This window comes from Suricata suricatta, chromosome 3 (genome assembly GCF_006229205.1).
Source record: "Suricata suricatta isolate VVHF042 chromosome 3, meerkat_22Aug2017_6uvM2_HiC, whole genome shotgun sequence".
Lineage (NCBI taxonomy): Eukaryota > Metazoa > Chordata > Mammalia > Carnivora > Herpestidae > Suricata > Suricata suricatta.
The window spans coordinates 86,290,527-86,312,590 of NC_043702.1; the positions used below are offsets into that span (position 1 = coordinate 86,290,527).

The 22,064-nt window shown below is 34.1% G+C and overlaps 1 protein-coding gene across 1 annotated transcript in view; it reads left to right on the forward strand.

Moving 5' to 3' along the window:
• Positions 1-22,064, forward strand: part of LRP1B (LDL receptor related protein 1B) — a 1,807,041-nt gene that overhangs the window by 1,770,407 nt on the left and 14,570 nt on the right. The window contains exon 82 of the mRNA XM_029933319.1: positions 16,473-16,549. Within this exon, the coding sequence (XP_029789179.1) occupies positions 16,473-16,549 (77 nt within the window). The remainder of the gene's footprint in view (positions 1-16,472; positions 16,550-22,064) is intronic.

Below are 22,064 nucleotides of genomic sequence, written 5' to 3' on the forward strand. Positions count from 1 at the left end.
AAAACCTTCTCCTGGGTATAAATAACAAGTTTTTAAGGACTCATGAAAAAATATAGTATAGGACAATGAAGAAGTCAGGAATTCCTCCTTTTAGAACTATTCTTTCTGGGGTACTTGGGTGGCTTAGTCAATTACGTGTCCCACTTTAGCTCAGGTCATGATCTCACAGTTCATGGGTTTGAGCCCCATGTCAGGCTCTGTCCTGACAACTCGGAGTCTGGAGCCTGTGTCTCCCTCTCTCTCTGGCCCTCCCCAACTTGTGTTCTGTTTCTGTGTCTCAAAAATAAATAAACATTTAAAAAAAGTATAAAAAAGAACTCTTCTTTCTGTTTTCTGGATTTTGAATGCATATTCAAATCCTTATTCTGCTCACATGGGTTTTCTGTATTGATGGTACCAGAGAGATTCCTTTATTGGCCATTGCCATCACTATCAAAGAGAGATAATGAGATACTATATCTTGATTCTACAAGATATAGTAAGTGGGAAGAGCATGGGTTTTGGAGTCATGCTTACCTGGATTCATATGCTTCTTCCTACAGTTACTTTTGGTGTGGCCTATTGGCCAAACTAAGTCATAGATTTTTTTTTTCTTTAGGAAGATAATTCTAGCATGTATATATAAAAAATCTTCATAGGAAAGAGATATTTTCTGAAGACACTTATGCTTACTCTAAAAATCTGTGTTTGGTGCCACTAGAGCCTTTGTTTCCACTTGGATTTGACCATGACTACAGCTTCAGACTTAGTGTTAACTATTGTTTTTAAATCTTGGTGATCTAACACTGTAGATATAGTTTTATTTTAGGTAACTTGCTGAAGTATTCTTGGATCTCCCAAACTCTAGTTCCTGTCTTTGGCAGGTGGCTCTTGGCTAAAATCTCAACATTGTAGTTAGAATAGCAAAGATTTGAAAATTCTATATTTATTTTTTGTACACATTACATTTTTTATCCAACTTTTCTTCAGACTGTGATTTTTTTTTTTGAGAAATCATTCAAGGTTTTCTGTACTCCAAAAGACATCTTGTCAACACTTTGTCCATTTGGAGTGACTTCGGTAGAAAAGAACTTCTCAACGTCAGTACTGAATATATTTTCATTGTGTTATTATTTTTATTAGACCATAAATTTTAATTTTAGGAATAAAAGTTAGCAATACTAAAATTTTTCAAAATGTCCATATCTCCTAGTAATAACCACTATTGCATTTGATTTCTGTTCATTCAGTTTCTTGATGCAAATATACACTTGCAAATGATTATATGCTAAAATATAAGATCACATGATAGGCACTCTTTTTTTTTTTACTTTGTAATACGTTATGAACATCATTCCATATCAATGGATATAATTAAATGCTTTTATTTTTAGTGATTTCCCAGTGTTCCATTGTGTTTTTCCCTACTTTGTTTCATCAACCATATATCCTTCAATTATTTGGTGTGTGGTTTTGCTTTTGTGTTTTATCCTTTTGTTAACTATTTTTTCTAAGGATAAAAAAAATGTATGCAAATATCTTTGTACTTTCTCATTAGTTTTTTCTGATTAACATACAGAAGTAGAAATTTAGGTCCAAAAGTATAGACTCTATGAATGAAACTAGGTATAATTTTGGGCAAATGACATTATCTCTTTGTGTCACATTTTCCTTGTTTGTAAATTGATATGTTTGGACTAATTGGTCACTTATAGTAAGTCTATATTGTGCAATATGTTTAAATCTGAGTCCCATTTGAATTTTTTGTTTACAAACTGGTTTAAAATTGGATCAGTCACAACTACAGATATAAATTCTCCTTAAATCTTTTTAAAATACCTATGAAGATATTGAGAAGTCAAAATACAAATTTGCAGCAAAATTCTGAATAATAGAAAATCTGTTAATACTATGCAGTAACTGAGGGATAATCATAAAAATTTTTGGTTCACAACGAAATATTTCTGTCCAATTTTTCTTTATGGTTTTATAGTTTATTTTTCTGATACTTTAAAATAATATACCAGGATGGTCTAAGTGGAAGAGTAGCCTACTTATTCCTAAGTGCAAGAGATAATAGTTCTTTCCGCATAGTTCATATTATAACCACTAGTCTAGTATATCCTAAGTCTATAAGAACCAGAATCCCAGGTGTCTGTCCCTTGTTTGGGTCATATTTTTCCCTTTTAGAGAACAAAAATGCTACTAATTTTCTCTTCCTATATCCATTCATCAACAAATATTTATTGAATACCTACTATGTACCAGACAATATCCTAGGCACCAAAGGATTTATCAGTGAAAAACACAAAATATGGTTATCTATTATTGGTTGAGTTTTTAAAATAGTTTTAAAATATTTTAAAAACAGTTTTCTGTGTAATTCATATTCTTTTTCAAAAATAGAACCAAAAAGCCAGTTTTTAAGTTATTTGTATCATCTGAAAAAGGAGAATGAAAAAGATCTAACTCTGATAGTGTATTGCTTCTGAAATCATATCAATTCAGGCACTGTTTTGAAAATGGCAATATTGCAAAACTCCAAGACATTTCTTATAATATATATTATTGCTTCTAGCCCATAGCAAGAGCAATTCTCCATTTGGTCAAAAACAAGATAGCAATGTTTGATTTTATGTTTTACTTCTTCATTTCAAACAAAAGCTAAAAATAATATACTGCAAGCATTTTCTCCCAATCTATTACTTTTTCCTTTTTCTTTTTGGTTTTGTTAGATTTATATGGGCATCTGTTTTTTTGTTCCTCTTTTTTATGAAAAATGGTTTTCAACAATATTATCTTTCTTTGATCACTCATGTGTGAGTATGTGTGTTTACATTTTTCATGCTCCTCCATGATATTCCATATTTTATGGCTAGAATTGACCTCTCATCTGTGTGTGGCCTTTAGACATAGAATATTTCTATGAAATTGGCCTGGGAAATCTGCCTGTTGTACACTCCATGGCCTCTTTAAATTTATATCTGTTTCTTTCTGGCAAATTATAAATTCCTTCAAGTAAGAAGTTATATTTGATTTATCTGTTTTGCCCCAGTAGCTAACGCACATTCTGCATGTAGTATGTTCTTAACTAACGTTGCTAAAAAATACTGTCTCAGTACCTATATTGTATCGTTTGCTCTGACAGCCTGTGATATGATCATCTTTCTATCATCATTGTAATACCACATCTTACCTTGTTGCGAATTTTCAAAAACTGCAAGAGTCAGAAAAACATAGAAGCGTGATTGCTTTCATCATGATTATTTAATTCTCTTTTTCATCTTTATGATTCCATCTACTGCTGCTCCAGGGTGTTTCCTGAGTGCTATGGAACTCAGGTTAAATAGCTTTCTTTTTTTTTAATGTTTTTTTTTAATTATTATTATTTATTTTTGAGAGACAGAGAGAAACAGTGTGAGCAGGGGAGAGTCAGAGAAAGAGGGAGACACAGAATCTGAAGCAGGCTCCAGGCTCTGAGCTGTCAGCACAGAGCTCGATGCAGAGCTCGAACTCACAAACCATGAGATCATGACCTGAGCCGAAGCCAGTCGCTTAACCAACTGACCCAATAGGTGCCCCAGGTTAAATAGCTTTCTATAGAGAACTGAACAGGCTTAATTCACCATCTTAACTTATTAGAAGGACACAGTGTTATTCATTTTTGTTCTTTTTCCTCTTTGCCCTTTGTTTGTTACCCATTTTACACTGGGAATCTCTATCAAAAATGGACAGAGAAGAAGAGGAACGTTAAGTATAGCCCCTGCCCTCGAGGGCCTCTGAGGCCATTTGAGGACAGAGATGAGGAAGAAGGAAATGGCAGGGGCTCTGGAGATTTGAGTGGTGTGAATAAATGATGCTTGTAAAGGAGTATTAGACAGTAATAGTAGACAGTGAAATAATTGTGAGGACCATGGCATGCTTAGCTAGAAATTTGAAACTCAGCCCGTAAATGATAGGGGAACAATGAGAACGTTTGAAATAGGAAGTATCACAGTCATAGGAATGTTTTAGAAAGGTCTTGATGGATGGTGCTCCTCAGGAAAACGATGCCATGGGTTTGAAAAAAATAGATTTTAAAATGAATCCCAATTTGCAATGTAAAGGAGGACAAAATTATTTTCAATTAAAAATGGCTTTTTTAAATTTTATATTTTTTATTTTAGAGTAAGAGAAAGCAGGGGAGAGAGACAGAGAGAGAAAGAATCTTAACCAGACTCCACTTCTCAGCATGGAGCCCAACACAGGGCTTGATCCCATGACCCTGGGATTATGACCTGAGTCAGACAAGAGTCAGACACTAAACTGACTGAGCCACCCAGACACCCCTAAAAAATTGCTTTTAAAAGTTGTTTGTGGCAAAAAAGGCACACAAGGGCAGCCAAGCAATAGAGAACATTGTATCTTGGGATTGCAGTGTTTTCCTTGTTTAGCTTTTTTCTCCTCTGGCTCCTTTGTCATCTTACTATGGAAATTCTAATAGCATGTACTTCCTAGGCTTCCTAAGAAATATATATATGAAGAACATGAATATTGTTCTTCAACATAGTAAACATTAAAAAATTTTAAAAATAAAATCTTAAAGCTGTTGCAATACACCAGACAAAAATAATCACAATAGGGTATAATTTGGGCTTCTAAGATTCTGAAGATGAAAAATAAAGTGCAGGGTGTTCTTAAGGTGCTTGTTATTGAAAATAAGGCAATATATGGCATAATTAAAAGACAGGTAGTTGATGTTAGTACCCGGGAGGGGAAATACACTAAGTAAAGCCCAGCTCAAGTCCTATTTGAAAGAAAAGGGCAGAGGGTCCACCCTCTATTACCTTAAAAAACACACAGAGGAATTCGCTTTATAAACATCTTGGAAGCAGATTTTTAAAATGCAGAAGGATGCAAAATGAATGTATAAATACCAAAGGGACATTCATTAAGAAACTGATCTGAATTAGGCATTTTGTCATTTTCTTTGGTTTTGTGATTGTTCCAATCTAATTATTTTATTAAAACTTCAGCATTATTTTCTAAGTCCTTAGGGTGAGAAACACATAAGGAAATGCACAGGTACTAGAGAAGCCTTTTTTTGAGACTTGTGGGAAGAGGATAATGAGTTTTGTTTCTGTCACAAATTTTAAAGAGGTAGGAATTATTCTCTACCTCACAGCTAATTAAGGCTTTGGTTTCTCAAAATACTGGGCTTGCAGAAAGGAGACAACACACAGGGTTTGCTCTTCCCTGGTCTTGCTGTCAGACTGAGCAGCACTCTTCCATGTGGACCAGCGACCTTGTGGCCCCCATAGAGAATACCTGAGAAGATCCCAAGGTACTTGTCATGACTGATTTCAAACAGAGCACAACTTTTCAGCAAGGGTATTGAGCAATTCAACTGTAGTGGGCTGTGTTGTCTACATTTCAAGAGTCAGGAAACGCACATTCCTTATTTGCTTTCTGCCCCTTGGCATACCTTCAAAGCACAAAATATAAGATGTGCATGTGTTTGGAGTAGTAAAGGCCAAGAAAAACTGTCACATAAGTATCTATCCTTTATGATCCCCAGTAACAAGTTGTAGCTTGTCTAGGTTTTCACCATGCTTGCCATGCCATCAGGAAAACACGCAACACAGATGTTACATCTTTAATTTGTTTTTGCTTGGAGAGTACAAGTGTCACTGCTTCGCAGAGAACACTGTTACAGAGTTATGTATGTTGGGCAGTCATTGTTTTAAAGTTTTGATGTTCTCATGTGGTTTTCCCTTGTTTTGGAGATACATTCTCAGCCTTTCGTATAATCCACAAATCAGAATAACCAAAGAAACCAAACCCAATATAACTACGTAATATTTTCATTTGTTAATGTTACCTCTTTAACAGTTTAATTTTTTTTCTCTCTGAGAGAAAGAGACTGCTTTCCCCAGGTTTTACTGTTACAAACAGTCATCATTTCAGATGTTTTACCAAAAAAAGTAATTTTTTGCTCATATTCCATTCTGGAACAAGTCGAGAAAATGAGATCAATCAATATTCAACCCAGTACTTGATCCCAAAGTAATTATAAACACTTACAAGGGAAGGATCAGACACCTATGGTTTAACCACCATCATTGATTCAAGAGTAAAAACTTAGATTCCTTATATTATCATTTTTCAATAAAATGTGTTCTTTCTCCTTTTTTATAGTAAAATAGTAGCAGAAAGAAGTCATTATGTTAAAGGAATATAACACTTTAAGCCTAATACTTCTGCCACTGGACATACAAATCAGAAACTACAATTAAATAGATATTGGCATGATATATACAATCTTTAAATTTAATATATTCATAATATTATTTTAATTAACTTAAATGATATGTAAACATATGTGTATATATATATATGTACGTCATTTAATCTCCCAAGAAAGCTTTTTTTTTTTTAACTTTTGTAATAAACAACTTACCTTGCAAAGTAAGGAAAGACAAAGGGAAAATGTTTTGAGGCAGTAAAGAAAAACTATGCAACATAGAAAAGCATCTATAAAGTAGAAAAGGAAGTGGACTTAAGAGGAAAACAGTTGACATCATAAGAGGCTATATTGGTGGGCACTGTGTGACAAAGCAGAGAGTATTGCGCTCTCCCGTTATAACCTAAAAACTGAAATGGGCAAATTGCCTGATGAGACATCCTTTGTGAGGAGGGGAGAATAGATTACAATAGAGGTCTGTTTGATTCCAAAGTTCACACATGCCATTTGTGTCACACCATACCAGCACTTTAATTTCAGACAATAGTGTAAATTAATTAATTGAATTAAATTACATTTAATTGTAGATTTTATATACATTTGCACATATATACATATATGTGTGTATAATATATATGCTATGTATATATATGCTGTGTATAGATGTGTATATACATATTCATACTTCCCATGGCAAAGTATTCATTAGGCAAGCACTTCTAGAAACTGTTATGGAAAGAAAAGCTGTTCTTTGTTGGCTGTGTCCTGGAATGAGAACTGAAGTCTCACACAATTTATGTCATTGAGTAAGTAAAATTCTGACGTGCCCAAGTTGCTAGAATGTGATCATCTGATTTTATAAAGGGAAGAATTAATAAATGAAAGGGGGAAGGGAAGGATAAAGGAAGCAAAAAAAAAAAAAAAGAAGAAAAGAAGGAAGAAAATATTTGCCTTTTATGTGGTTCTCACATATAAAGTGTTTCCCATATCAATATTCCTTTCAGTGAGAGATGACTGATTGGTAACTAACTGAAAGCCTGTTCTTTTGAATGATGCTATGTATTCTTCATAGAATAGATTATGACACATGTGCATGACATGTCTCTATACATGTGTAGTCATATGTGTTCAACCATGCATCTTCCATGCCTTCATGAATTCATTCATTCACTTTGTCAAATGGCAAACATTTTGATTGACCAGACATACCCATTGACCATGTGCCAGATGCTGTTCAAGAAATGAGAGAATACACAGATGAATAATAGATAAGTCAATCAGTTTAGCATAGTCATAGGAAAAAATATACCTAGATATTTATGAATGTATATACAGAGAATTCAAAATTGGAATCTACCATATTTATGATTGCATATTGATAAAATGCATAAAATATGTTAACTACCCCCAGATTGCAGTTTTCTCCATAAGGTAAAATATTGCTGTAATATTTCATAGCATTTTAGATTGATTAAAGACATTTGTCTCTACTTTCTGAACCAATTTTTAGCCCATTGCCTGCATAAACCTTCCTACCTTATCAGAAAACTAATCTAAGACTTGGATTAAGAAAGAAATTTGTGTTGCAGAACTTGAGAGACTATTGAATGCTGAGAATGAACTGAGGGTTGGGGGGAGGGGGGAGGGGGAAGACAGGTGGTGGTGATGGTGGAGGGCACTTGAGGGGAAGAGCACTGGGTGTTGTATGGAAAACAATTTGACAATAAAATATTATGGAGAAAAAAAAAGAAAGAAATTTGTGTTAATAGGCATCTTTCATCATAAGGCCTCCAAAGTTTTTGTCTGCAGCATGCTTCTATAAAGGTTGGTAAATGTGGTGACTGTTGTGTGACTAATTAACATTTACACAGGATACACAACTTTGTTAATTCACGTTGAACCTTGACTTAAGCAAATCATTCTCTATCTCATATGCTTTATTTAACTACTTGTGTTTCTAAAACAATTAAATGTAAGAAGATCTTTTGAAAGTTCAGGTCCTAGATTTTGAGGAAGGCTGAAATGTGGTAATTGGGGAGTTGATATCAATACTAATACAAGGTCCCTTAATCAAGTATAAATGTTTGGCGGAAAGTTTTGGTGTTACCTTTTGGTAGATATGTAGTAGTCTTTTAAGTAGTACAGAGAAAATGCTGAAGTACCAGAAAGGAGAAGGCCATTTTTAGATCATAGTCACTTTTTAGTGATGTAGGCTATAAATTCCTATGGCTAACATCAATATCCCAGCATATGAGCACTACACCAGAAAGTAAATTACAAATATTTTACAAACATCACACACTCAAAACCTTGTGATAACACTTCCTGATCTCCCTGCCATTGCTCAAGAATTAATGTACCTTGAACAATATTTAATAAGTGCATTTGGATACGTCAGACATCCTCATAATAATTTGTTTCAGATTTCACCACAGATTTCTATGTATCACAGAATCTCTAAGAACTAGGAAGGGCCTTCATGACTTTTTTTTAATAGAAAAATTATATATTGTTCACCCTTATTTTGTGCTGAATCATAAAATATTCAGGTAGCAAACTAGTTACTTTGTGCACATGGAAGTAAATGTAGAGAATTCACCCCCCACCCCCCAGTTTGGTATGTTTTTAAGGTGGTTGTGGGACTAGACTTTTGTCTTGGCAATGTGTAGAGAGCTTTCTACATTACAGAATGTATCCTGTTTTATCTCCCACCGTTGGCTATAACATTAGAACCACTGTTTCTAATGCTTTTATGTCTTCAGTTATAGCCACCATATTACTTAGTACTAATTTTATGATTATTCTTTTTCCCTTCCCAAAATGGAATGCATTCAATGCATTCAGTGAAGAATAGAAATTGTCCACTCTTAAAAGCAGCTCATGCTTTTTAGATTTGCTTTCAATAAAATTTTGTGGAGAATATCTAGATGATAAAAAAATTCCATTACTAAAGATTTCTTTTTTTAATGTTTATTCAGTCATCATTTCACACTTTGGTGGCCATTTCTGCTCAAGTGGCCTGCACAGAATTTTATGTTTAAACATTTCTAACTTAAACCACCTAATCTTAACAGACTTCCTTTTCTGGATAATGTCTTGGCAAGCTAGATTTCATCTTTTCTTTTATAACCCTCCTTGCTTCTAAAAATAAATCACTTTAATCCTTTCTATTTTTTTCATGGTCATTTCTTCAATTCCTTATTCATTTTTAAGACTTTTCCTAAAATAATTGTTGGTCAGAGTTCATTGAATATCTCATTCATTCCCCCCCCCTCCCTCCCTCCCCTTTTCACATTAATACTTCTCAGAAATTAAGAACTCTTTCTGGGTGCACCCGAGTGGCTCAGTTCAGTGTCTGACTCTTGATTTCTGCCTAGATCATGATCTCACATTTCTTGAGATAGAGCCCCACATTAGGCTCTGTGCTGAGGATGCAGAGCCTGCTTGGGATTCTTTCCTTCTGCCTTTGCCCTTCCCCATCTTATGCTCTATTCATATCTCTCTAAAAACAAATAAACTTAAATTTCTTTTTCTGACCAAGTTCTCTTAACATTAAAATAAGATTAGTTTTGCCTTACTAATTTTATCAGTGCTAGGTAAAACAGTGATATAACGTAATATTTTAAAACTATACAGGGGCACCTGCTTGGCTGAGTCAGTTAAGCATCTGACTTCAGCTTAGGTCATGATCTCAGTTTGTGAGTTTGAGCCTCATCTGGAGCCTGCTTCGGACTCGGTGCTCTCTTCCCCTCCCCTTCTCAGTCTTGCTGTTTCTCAAAAATGAATAAACATTAAAACTTTTTTTAAAAAATTAAATAAATAAAACTATACATTATAATATATTATTATAGAGTTGAATCAAACAAACCTACAAAAATAAACATAAATTTAAGCTACTGCCTTAAGGTAATGGAAGAAAACAAAGCAAGGTAAGACTTAGCCTTTGCCATGTAAAAAGTAACAGTTAAATTTCATTCAAGAATAGAACTGCATAAATAGAAATTGTACTACAAAGCTATATGTAAAGAATACCAAATAAGTGAAATATAGCATGAATAGTTATAGAAGTTAAAATTGTATTGAGTATTAATATAGATAAATTTATAAATGATGGATCTTTAAAGATGTATTTGACATATCTATAATATTTTGGAACCAGCATAAAATTGTGAAGTTGATATCAAGAAGGATATAAATACTCTTTAATAACATGTGCCTCACTGTCACTGCTAGAGACCGAATATTAAATGCTACTGCCCTCAAGTCTGAACCAGTTTGGTAATTCCTACAATTCTACTACTCAAAATAATGCACTATTTCGTTTTGTTTGATTTCTTATTAAGGAGCTGGTACTCTCCTTGGCATGAGGGAGTAAAGAAAGCATTTCTTCCTACTCCTGCATTGAATTAGAAGGATCATAGCATTGTCATAGAAAACAATGATGAAATCATAACACCACATTTTATTTCTACTCCTTATTAGCTCTGTTTTTCTTTTACTGGCAAATTATTTGAGCATGTACTTCCTCATTTCACACAGTGAATAATTCCAACTCCTAGGCTATTATAGAAGTGAATAAGAGCATTTTTCATATGAATATACTTATCCTAAGATCTGGCACAAAGTTCAGCAAATGTTAATTGGACTTTAGGCAAAATTTTGCATCAAAGGTAGGGTAGGGTATTTTTGAGGCATGTTACAAAAAGTATGAACCATTATTTAATATGAAAAGAACTTTAGCTCAGAAAGTTGTAAAACAATAACAGATTAAAAAGGTATCTTACAGTAATATTAAACAAATTAATGAGTAAACATCAGTGTAAATATATAACATTTTGCAGTACTACTCTCTGGGAGGAGAGGGGTACAGAAGGTACTGCGAACTACATAGAGTAGAGAGATTCAAAATTAGGAACATCATGCAAATGTCCTGCTGTCAATACCATGAATAAAATGCAAAATTAATTGTAAAAATGATTTGGCAAATGACTTAATATTTAAAAATTTCATTATATGGTATACATGGAAATACTACTATATAAATCTGGTTAACAAAATGTAATGATAATTTTTATCGATTGAGGTTTCTGGAACACCAAAACATGCATTGAAAGCATGCATGGCACACGTGTTTTAAGGTCTCCTTAATCCCTTTGTGCCATTGTTACCCCTGTGAGATTTTTTTTCTGAGTGTCTCCATCTTCACAGTTAATAAGGGCAGCCTTGCACATACATATATAAGAGGAGGAATTCAATTCCAAATTGCTTTAAGGTTCACCTTTGAATTTTACTTTGGTCCGGGGAGTCCCATGACCTTTAAGTTTGATGAAAAGAGGGAGTAGTTATTAATCTCATTATTTTATTTTGAAGTTCTCCCGAAGCAGGCACCTCTAGACCACATTTCTGCAAAATGACATCCATAGTGCATGTAAGTTGATCATTGTTACACAGTAAAAGGCAATCTCTCCGATTTTAATACACCTTCAGTATTTTGTATCTAATCTTCTCAATTATCAGTCACTCTACTTCTTCAGAGCTAGCACTATTTTGGACAGTTGAATTATATATCTTGTATCTATGCTTAAATGTGAAAACTGTACCTTTTTAAATTTTTTTATGTTTATTTATTTTTTTGAGAGAGAGAGAGCACGTACGTGCCAGTGTGAGTGGGGGAGGGACAAAGAGAGACACACAGAATCTGAAGAAGGCTCCAGGCTCTGAGCTGTCAACACAGAGCCCAATGGGGACTCAAACCCACGAGACATGAGATCACGACCTGAGCCAAAGTCAGATGCTCAAAAGGCTGAGCGACCCAGGTGCCCCTGAAAACTATTCCTTTTTAAAGATTATTTTTATCCCCTTATATATGCCCAACTTATTATGATACTCTAAAAATATTAACTCTTCTTCCTTTTAATATCTGCTATACTATTGCATTTACACAAAGGTATTCTATTGTGCTACAGAATATTACAACTGAAAGAGAGTATATTGTAACTGTATAATAATTTGACAAGCTTTTAAGGGACACAATAAATTAACTACACGTTTCATATAGTAACATTCAGATGAGAATTAGTTCCCAAAATCAAAAACCCATTCATTTTTCTAGGTATTATGTAAAGAATTTCTACCAATGTAATTTAATCTTTTGAACAATCATGCCAGGCATGCACATTATTATTTTCACCCTAAATTTTTTTTAAAAAATTGAAAAATATTTTATATAAGAACAAAGTCTGTGGGATGATAATCATAATTTCTCTCAAATATTTCTCGAAGTGTGATTTGTGAATTACTTGCCTCAGAATCACATGGTTAAAGATTTCTGGCTCAAACTCCAAGCTGCTTAATGAAAATTTCTGGTATGTGGGACTCTAGAATTTCAATTTTAGCTTTTGTTTGTTTGATTATCATTAGTCTAATGTAGAACATAAATTTATACTATCGTATACATCCAGGTACAATGGAAGTGAAAGAATAAGATTAAGAAAGCAGTGCGACAGTTAATTATCTTTCTTTTTAATATCAATAGCCTTAGAGAGAAAGGAAGAAGTCAAAAACAATGTGAAATCCATAATGCTTTACCAGGCAGCTATTCGCTTCAAGAAACTTCTAGGAGCCATAAAAAAGAATGAAATCGTGCCATTTGTAACAATATAGATAGAGCTACAGAGTATAATGCTATGAGAAATAAGTGGTTCAGAGAAAGACAAATACGTGGAATTTAAGAAACAAAACAGGTTAGCAAGTGAAAAAAATGGGGGAAGGAGGGAGAGAAAGAGAGAGAGAAACCAAGAAACAGACTTTCAACTATAGAGAACAAATTGATGATTATCGGAAGGGAGGTAGGTGGGATAGGATCAGGATTGAAGAGTACACGTATTATCATGAAAAACAAATAAAATGAGTTTTAAAAAAACTTCTGGGAGTAATATCTTTATATGATGATGGGAAGAAAGAAGGATAAATGATAATTTAAATAAATAAATCTCTCTACCTTCCTCTCTACCCATGTTCCAACAATACTTAAAGTTTACCAAAGTGTTTAAATAGCTAAATAATTCAGACTACCATGGTGATAAACACAAGAAAAGGAAGTTATTTTTTTTTATTGTCCTAAGTTTAAGGATAGTGGGAAACAATTATAGAATAAGTGTAAAAGGAATGATATATAATACACAGGTGTTTGTGCTGGTAAGAAAAAATATATATAGGGAGGGCCATGAAGACTAACTTGAATACAGTTGTCTGGGAATGATGAGCAGGGAACAGCGGATTGCAGCAGGACACATTAAAGATGACCAGGGCATGGACTGTGGATTTTGCTTGAGGAAAAATGAAAAAGAGAAAGATGCCAGAGATATTATAGTCAGCATGATAATGCAAATGACTCAGTGAAGAATTGGACAGGAAATTTTGATGACCCTCTGACATTCCGATTCTTAAATGTTCTGCCATTAATGGCTTTGATCATTGTAGTCTACTCACAGTATGAAGATTTATGAATTTCTATAAAAATGGTAAAAATACTTGGTCTTAAATCAACCACTGGAAGAAGAACTCATGGAGCAGCAAATGCCTTAAGTAGTCATTTTGTAAGGTAGGCAACAAGAGTAATGATTTCTATTTGATTTAATATCTCAAAAGAGGTTATTTCTTAAAATTGGAACAAATGTAGAACAGTGGAACACATTTTATCTTTGGCCATAAAACATTGTTTTATAAGGAGTATAGGGAAAATTCCAAGGTGATCATCAGCTGATTAAGATGTATAACTATTAAAATTAATTATTTCTCCAGCATAGTCTCTGAGAGTTATTTCCAGCATTTAATAAGTAAAATATTCCCTGAAAATTAGGAATTTAAACGTGCTTCCACAATTTAAAACAGAAGAGCTTTATTACCATGAGCAGGTGATTTCTTTTATCCGTAATAAATACTGGATTCCAAGCTATGGATAAAATAAGTAATTAATCGATACTGTTAACAAATACCACCTGTCCTCCCTAAATGATTACAGAGTTTAGAATTAAGAATCACACTATCCTTATCTTCTTTGTTTAAAAATATCTCTTTACTCATTTGGAGTTCTAAAGCCATACTTTAAATAACTTGCTAAAGTACTTGAAATACATGATATTCATATCAGAATACAGTCTAGTCAATTAGTATTTAATCCTCCCATTCCTGAGCAATTTCATTTTTTTTTTACTTCCAAGAATCTCACTGTAATGATGAGCCCAGAGGTTCTTATCATAACAAAAATATATACCGTAACATAACAAAATGTTATTTCAGGTCATTCCTCTTATTTAACATCAGCTTTGATTTAGGTTTGTTTTGTTTTGGTTCAGCTTGGTTCTCGAAGGAGGTAATGTAAAGAGCAAATTTTTATATTTTCATTTGTAATTCAATATAATTGCACAAAAATAGCCATGTATACATCAGCTATATAATAAAATTATTAAGCAATTGGTATTGGGTTTTTTCCCTCCATTGGAGTGTGAAACATCCTGAGGAAGATCTAACAAATGTAAAACTGCATAAAAAAAAAAGAAGAATGTTGCAGTGATCAGAATTTGCTCTGATGTGTTTACAAACTCATTATAAACACCTTCTTCTGAATTATCTGTGGATTGTGTCAAGAATTAGAAACTGTAAAGACTTGGAAAAATTTTCTAGATCATTCATCTGCAGAACCACAACTGGAGAGGAAAATAAATGATTTTTTAAAATCAATGATTTAATTCATTCACTTTATTATAATTATGTGAAAATGTGCTCATTCTATTACCTCATTTCAGGAATGTAGACAGAGTCATTGGCCTGGCCTTAAACTTTATTTATCTATTTTAATGATTTATTGCATTGTGGTATATAGTAAATATGTGTAGGAAATATGTATCTAAGCTTTTTATAAAGAATTTGAACAAAAAGGTAAGAGGATGCATGAATGATGCATGAATGATGGCCCAATAATAATATGGTATTACTTTTCATTTAAACCATATTCCATACTCATACTTTTACAATATCATTATTAATCAAATAACTATATTCTCTAATTTTAACATTGTCAATTATGCTGGCATTGATATATATTTTAATGAAACAAATTTCTGCTTTCATGATTTGAGTTTTCCAGTAATGATGATTTTATGAGATTTTGCCCATGTTTTAAGAGAGCCAATACTGTCTTCACAAATATCCTAGATAATTCACATGGCGTCATTGAAGCCCTGTTCCAAAAACAGCTTCAGCTTTCTGAATTGGCTATGACAGAATTGGCAGAAACCTTGAAATTGCAGTTATTTAGTCTGGCCACCATGCCCAGAGAGATCTACTTGGAATGGTTCTGGAAGCTGTTCTTTTATTGTGTGCAACTATTCTTAATGTGGTGGTATTTGACAGTCATTTTAAGTAAGAACTGAAGCCAATTAAATGGTTTCTCTGTGGATTTCCTCTGACAGATGCACAGAGGCATCTTATGTTAACCAATAGGCATTATTTAAACATAGCTAAAACCATTCCAGCATTTATTTTGATGCAACCAGCTAATTATATGGCTGTGACTTATGTGTAAGTAAAGGGTTTTAATCAGATCTATTATTTTCATCTTCTGCTGTACTCTCTTCACAGAGTCATGGTACCTGTAAGGGGCAATGGAAGACAACTTCTCCCACTAAAAACCTGGGCATATTCTCTTGAATCCATAGTAGTAGAAGTCTGATTTTAAATAGGAAAACATTTTAATTCCCTTTCCATGATTAGAAAAGTAAAAATTGTGTAGCTTGAACTGAGACAGATGACCATTTGCTGTTCTGTGGTTAGTTACACTTTGGACGTAGAACAAGCCAGAAAAAAAATCCCAGAAACTTAATAAAGATGGATTTACTTAAAGGGCAAATTCAGTTTTTATAGTGGCTACTTATAATTTCAGTACTTCTTAAATGGATTCCCAACTCCTCTTAATTAAGATTTTGGTTTTGCTATAAAATACACCAAATTTACGATTTAACATAGAATAAAGAAAAATGACTATAAACCTAAATTTTTAAAAGTATTTCAACAAATAAAGTCTGGTTGAAGTTACCCTCAGCATATTAGCAATACACAGGCCATAAGCAGAAATCTCTACCTAATTCTTATGAATCTGTGATGGGTGGCTTCTTTACATTGATTTTGTTGGAGGTTAGTATATTAGAAGATTTGTGAGTTTTGTATGAACCAATTATTTTCTTTTTTTTTTTATTTTTTATTTTTCTAGATGCTCCACCAATTGGTCAGGCACACAATGTGAGAGACCAGCCCCAAAGAGCAGCAAATCTGACCATATTAACACAAGTAAGTTCCTCAGCTCAATATCATGGGCATTCTACATGGTATAGAAATCATTCTTCTATGCCATTATTGGGGGACTTGCGTCTTGGAAAATCTCCAAGGAACTTTGCAGGAGATGTGTTGCAATCCTTGTGTATGGGGAAAGAGAGCGCACTGAGCGCACCTGGTAACAAGGTCCAGCATATATGTGTACTTTCAGACAGCAAGGGTTGAAACTTTGGCGGGTTTCAGATGCACACTTATAAACCTAGCATAAGCTTTTCTTGGGAAATGTATGTCAGTCTACTAACACTGCAAATATCACAGTGGATATGAGAATGGTACAGGAAAAAAAAGTAATTTTACTTAGAGCAAAGTATATTTTCTTGAAATGCATTTCAGTATGTTGTTGGAGAGCAAATATGACTGATGAGTCTTAAAGAAAAGTATCTTAAGAAGCTAATCTTAATAAGGATCGTGGTTGAATTATTTGCTTCTTTGTATTTAAGGTATTGGTTTGAAGTGTATTAAAATAGAGTTTAACATTTGCAAATCGTTTTTTTTGTGTGTGTGCAGTTGTAGTCTTAGGACAGGTCACTGGCAAGAAAGCCCATCTACATCATTATTGTGTCTATGTGTAGATTTTTAACAACTTTAAACAATTTTATGAAGATTTTCAAAATGAAAATTTCCCAATTCACACATATTGTCATTAATTTTATTATGAGTGAAGAACTTTTGAAAGATGCAATATCTATTAAGTGGGTAAATATATTCTTGCAAAAGAAAAATTATATCCCTGATTGACAAATGCTTATTTCAGCACTTTTTTCTCCAATCCATAACTGCTGGTGAGAAAAACTTGCTTGAAAATGAAAGCATACTACGGAGTTTGTGAAAAAGGAAAGGCACTATCAAAGTCAAAAGTATGCAATTTTTATATCTTAGATGCAGGATCTCAGTGTTTGCTGATGTACTTGTTTGTTGCTACTGTCCCCAAGTAGTTTCTCTATCACTGCTTAAAATTTTCCAAGCAACACTTTTCAAATTTCCACCATTTAGAAATTAATTTGGGCTAATAAACATGAACATCTTTGAACAATGTCAAATAGGTCTAGAATAAATAGCCTAGGCATGAATATTTGAACTTGCAGAGATGAGACGAGTAATCTTTGGTCATATAGTATTTGGGGTTTAGCCTGGAATTTGTGTGTGGTCCTCTGGGAAGGGAGAGGAGGGGAGAGGTGGGGAGGAGAAGAATGGGGCGGGGAAAGGAAGGGGAAGGAAGGGGAAGGGTCAGGGTCTTAAGGGGGACATTATTGTAGTAATAGGGTACTGAAATTTGAGAAATTTGTTCATAAAAGTTAGTAAAAGAGGCAAAATATACCTGGCCTAATTTGATATTGCAAAAGAAGAGGGAAAGAAACACTTTTTGTGCTCTTCCCAGGACCTAGGGCTTATTCCCATACCACAAATACTAGTTCTAGAGACACACTAATTTATGTATAATTTTGTGAATCAGTTACAAAACTCAGCAATCATTTATAGCATTGCATTTATTTAACGTTTATTTATTTTTGAGGGAGAGACAGAGTAAGTGCAGGAGAGAGGCAGAGAGAGAGGCAGACACAGAATCTGAAGCAGCTCCAGGCTCTGAGCTGTCAGCACAGAGCCCGATGCGGGGCTTGAACCCATGAACCGTGAGATCATGACCTGAGCTGAAGTCAGCCACTTAACCGACCCAGCCCTTAACCAGGTGCCCCTAATAGCATTGTTTTTAAATGAAAAATACATTTGAGTTACTAACCTATAGAACACACTGAATTTATCAGTTGAGAATTGTGAAGACAAGTTATTTTAGCTTTTTGTGAGATAAATGAGATACATAGCCTTTTAAAGTGTCAAAAACAACTTTAAATATTGATTAACTCTCCGAAAAGGAAGGAGGATACAGACTAGTACATCAATTGAATTTTCAGTTTTGGTATAAGTTCCATCCAGGAGGGAAAGCTTGGTGTTTGGAAGATGGTTTGGAGGAGGGAACACCAAATGTTTTTATTGGGAGGTGATGTCTCCAATTATTTGCAGGCCATAAAGCTCCTTTATAAGGCAAATGCCTTTCATTACATGCCTCACTTCTAAAAGGGACTATCAAAAAAAGTGAGTTGCAAGTATTTGTAACCTTTTTTCCAAAGATTCTAATGTTCTTCCTTCCATCACTGATTTAAAGTCATTAAATTTAATAGAAGTATCAATGTACATTGAAAGAACTATTAGCTATGTAAATGTCAAATTTTCCTAAATTTGAGCAAAGTTGACCATATGACACTACTAAAAGGTACTTATCAGACATGTATGCTTAGAGAAACTTGCCTCAATAACTCTGAAGGAAGGAATAAAAGTAGTTAAACTGATCCTACTAAGGTAAGAGGATTATTTTTATTTTCTGTTAAAGCTTCATGGTTTTGAATGGTTGTCAAATGTTCCCCAAACTTGGAGAGAGGTCATCTGCCCAAGAGGAAAGATACTTTAGCAGTGTGTTTTCAGATCGGCATTTCCACTAACAGTGAAGCATTCCTTAACCATCAGACCTTGGAATAATAAAGAATGCCTGGCTTCTGTTGGCCTGACGACTCTCAAATGGCAAGGAGATTTACCTTTCCAATTGATGCATAGATTTCTTAATAATCTGAGTAGTCATGCTGATGTGTTCTGGCTGTTGCTGTTTAAAGTACCTAAACATCAGCCTATGGCATTAAACAGATCTATTATCCTAGCATAATCTGCTATGGTTCCACTTAAAAAGGCTTGTCTGACTTCTGAAGTTATTTTGAAGTTAAAGATAAAATATTCCTTGTATACGTCTATTTTAATTTTACCTAAAGTTTTAAGGGAGTAGATGCTCAATGTTTCCGTTATGGGGTTTATATTTGCTAAAATTAAGGAGAATAAAAATATACTTAGCATTTGTGAGGGAGTAATATTCAGATGCTGTTTCTTAGTGCAGCGACAACAGAGATGTGATCTCTGATAGGGGGCGATGTTTCTTCTTTTCCTATTTTGCCCTGATCTCTCTTATACCATCCTATTTCAAAATAGAAAAAAAAAAATTACGTGGCACTAAGGACCCAAAACTTTGTAAATTTAGAGAGATAACTGAAAAATGCAACAAAATAATGCCTTTGTCCTAATTCTCCCAAGGTAAGTATCAAACCTCAACTAAGTGCAGATACTGAACTAGATCCCAGCAACAAGTCAGTGTGTGAGACTGCCCTCTTTTATGAAGCTGAGGTTCGAGAAGGATAGACAGCAATAAAACAAGGAAGCAAGTAAGTGAACATGCGGATTTATAAAATAATTGCAAATTTTTATTGGTCCTGTGGAGGAAGCAAAAAAGAAGCAAAAATAGAGAATGGCAGGTGAGAACTGAGGTCAGGAGTGATTTCTCTGATGAGATGGTATGTAAACAGATTTGAAGGATTAAAAAGAGAAAAGGCTAGGCTAAGCCTATTTCAAACATAAGGGGCAGGAGGTACAAAATCCCTGGAACAGGAAAGAGAGATGTCCAAAGGATTGAAAGAGCAGTGTGCTGGCATCAAGGGTTGACAAGAGGGAGAGTGATACAAAGGAAAGATATTTTATTTATGACTGTTAATGTTACAGTTTATCCCAGTGCTTAAGAGAAAACCTCCTACTCACAAAAACATCCACATTCACATTTATGGATATGTGTAAACATATATTTAAGAGCAGAATGTATAGCAACAAGTCAAAAGAAGTCAATTATAATGATATGTTTAATCTTTATATTTTCCTACCAATAAACAAAAGGTCCTTTTCCTCAGACTTCGAGGATACTGAAGTATTCTGGTTCCCTTCTCTTCAAGCATTTGTCTTCTTTGTGATATACTCTTTTTCCATTTCTTCTGCATAACTCATTCTCTACTTCCCACTATACACCCCCTCCATGGTGATCCATAATTTCTTGACCTCATTTAGCAACTCTGTGTTGATTAACCCAACCTTTCTAGTCACAATCCTCATTTGTTTCCTGAGTTTGAGACCTAGATCCCACTGCACAATTGCAATATCCATGTACATATCCACGGCAATATCTGTATCATCTGTATTCCGTCGGAATCTCAAGCTCACCATGCCCCAAAGTGATCTCACCACCTTCCCCAACTCAAGTGGGGTGTCATGGCAGTATGTAATTTTAATTATTTAATAAACATGTGTGTCACACTTCTGTATGATAGTCAGTCCTATTGACATTACTATGAGGTGATATTAATGATGACTCTCATTTTATAGATGTGTGAACTTATACTTGCCCGCAGATATGTTGCTAGTAAGTTGAGGCTTGAACAAAGATAGTGGCTCCAAAGTCTATTCTCTCAACTGCTGTGCTATCCTGCCGCTCCCAGGGAGAGGGTCTCTTCAACAGAACAATTTGATAATATAGTCCTTTCTAAGAGGCAGTGTTATATAATGAGGCTTCATAACAATGTTGCAAAGGAAGGCTTGTTCTATTTTTAGAAGGTTATCGAGATGTTGAGATATCGTCCCCATCTTTAAGAAGTGCAGAATGTGTGTTCTTAAAAAATCAGTTTAGAACAATCCACCGATAAGTCACTGCTGAAAAAAATCATCTGCAATAGACCTTGATTGATTTATGTTACACTATATTTACTGCTATATATTCTACTTGGAAAAAAAACTTACTTTGATAAATATCTGTCTTAAAATTCTAAAAGTGTATGTTGTTGCCAGTGGTTTCCATCAATATAAAATTTTATGAAGCCAACTTTTAAAAACTTGCCGAATGGCCACCCTCATTACTTATTGGCTACACTAAGCATTATTTCAGTTACCTTAATTGGTTGTTTAAACTTTAGAAGTCTACACTCTTAGAGTGCTGCAGTGTAAGGAATTGGAACTATCATCTGTGATGGGAGAAAGAAAAAGAAAAAGATAGGTAAGTTTTTTAGCATGTATGCATAACAGCATATCTACCTTGTATAGGAATAAACTATATATGACAAATAAAATCTTTCTTTAAAAAGTAATTAGTTTTTCTTGAAGCTAGATCATTCTGAAAGTTTCCTGTTAGACCTATGAGTACAAACATATGGTATCTGTCCTTCTCTGCCTGACTTATTTCGCTTAGCATGACACCCTCAAGCAAGCAGTTAGTAGTGCTTAAGAAAAAGTGATTCAGTATCTAATGGATAGTTGATGCCTGTCACAACACAGCATTTTATATACTGTTAAGTGAAACTGCAATACAATCTAAGTTTATTTTGGGAGTGTTTGCTGTATCATTGGATTTAATGAAATGTTTAGAGGTGCAGTAGGCATGACTTTGAGTAGATAATGAAAGAAAATGCAAAATGCTTATTGATTTATGATGTGGTTTCATCTTAGCTTGGGCAAAGCATGCAGTATTTAATACATAGTAGCAGAATATTTACTATTGAAGCTTGAAAAGATGTGAGTTCTTTGTGTGCAATCTTTCATTTATGCATGTGAGAGGGTT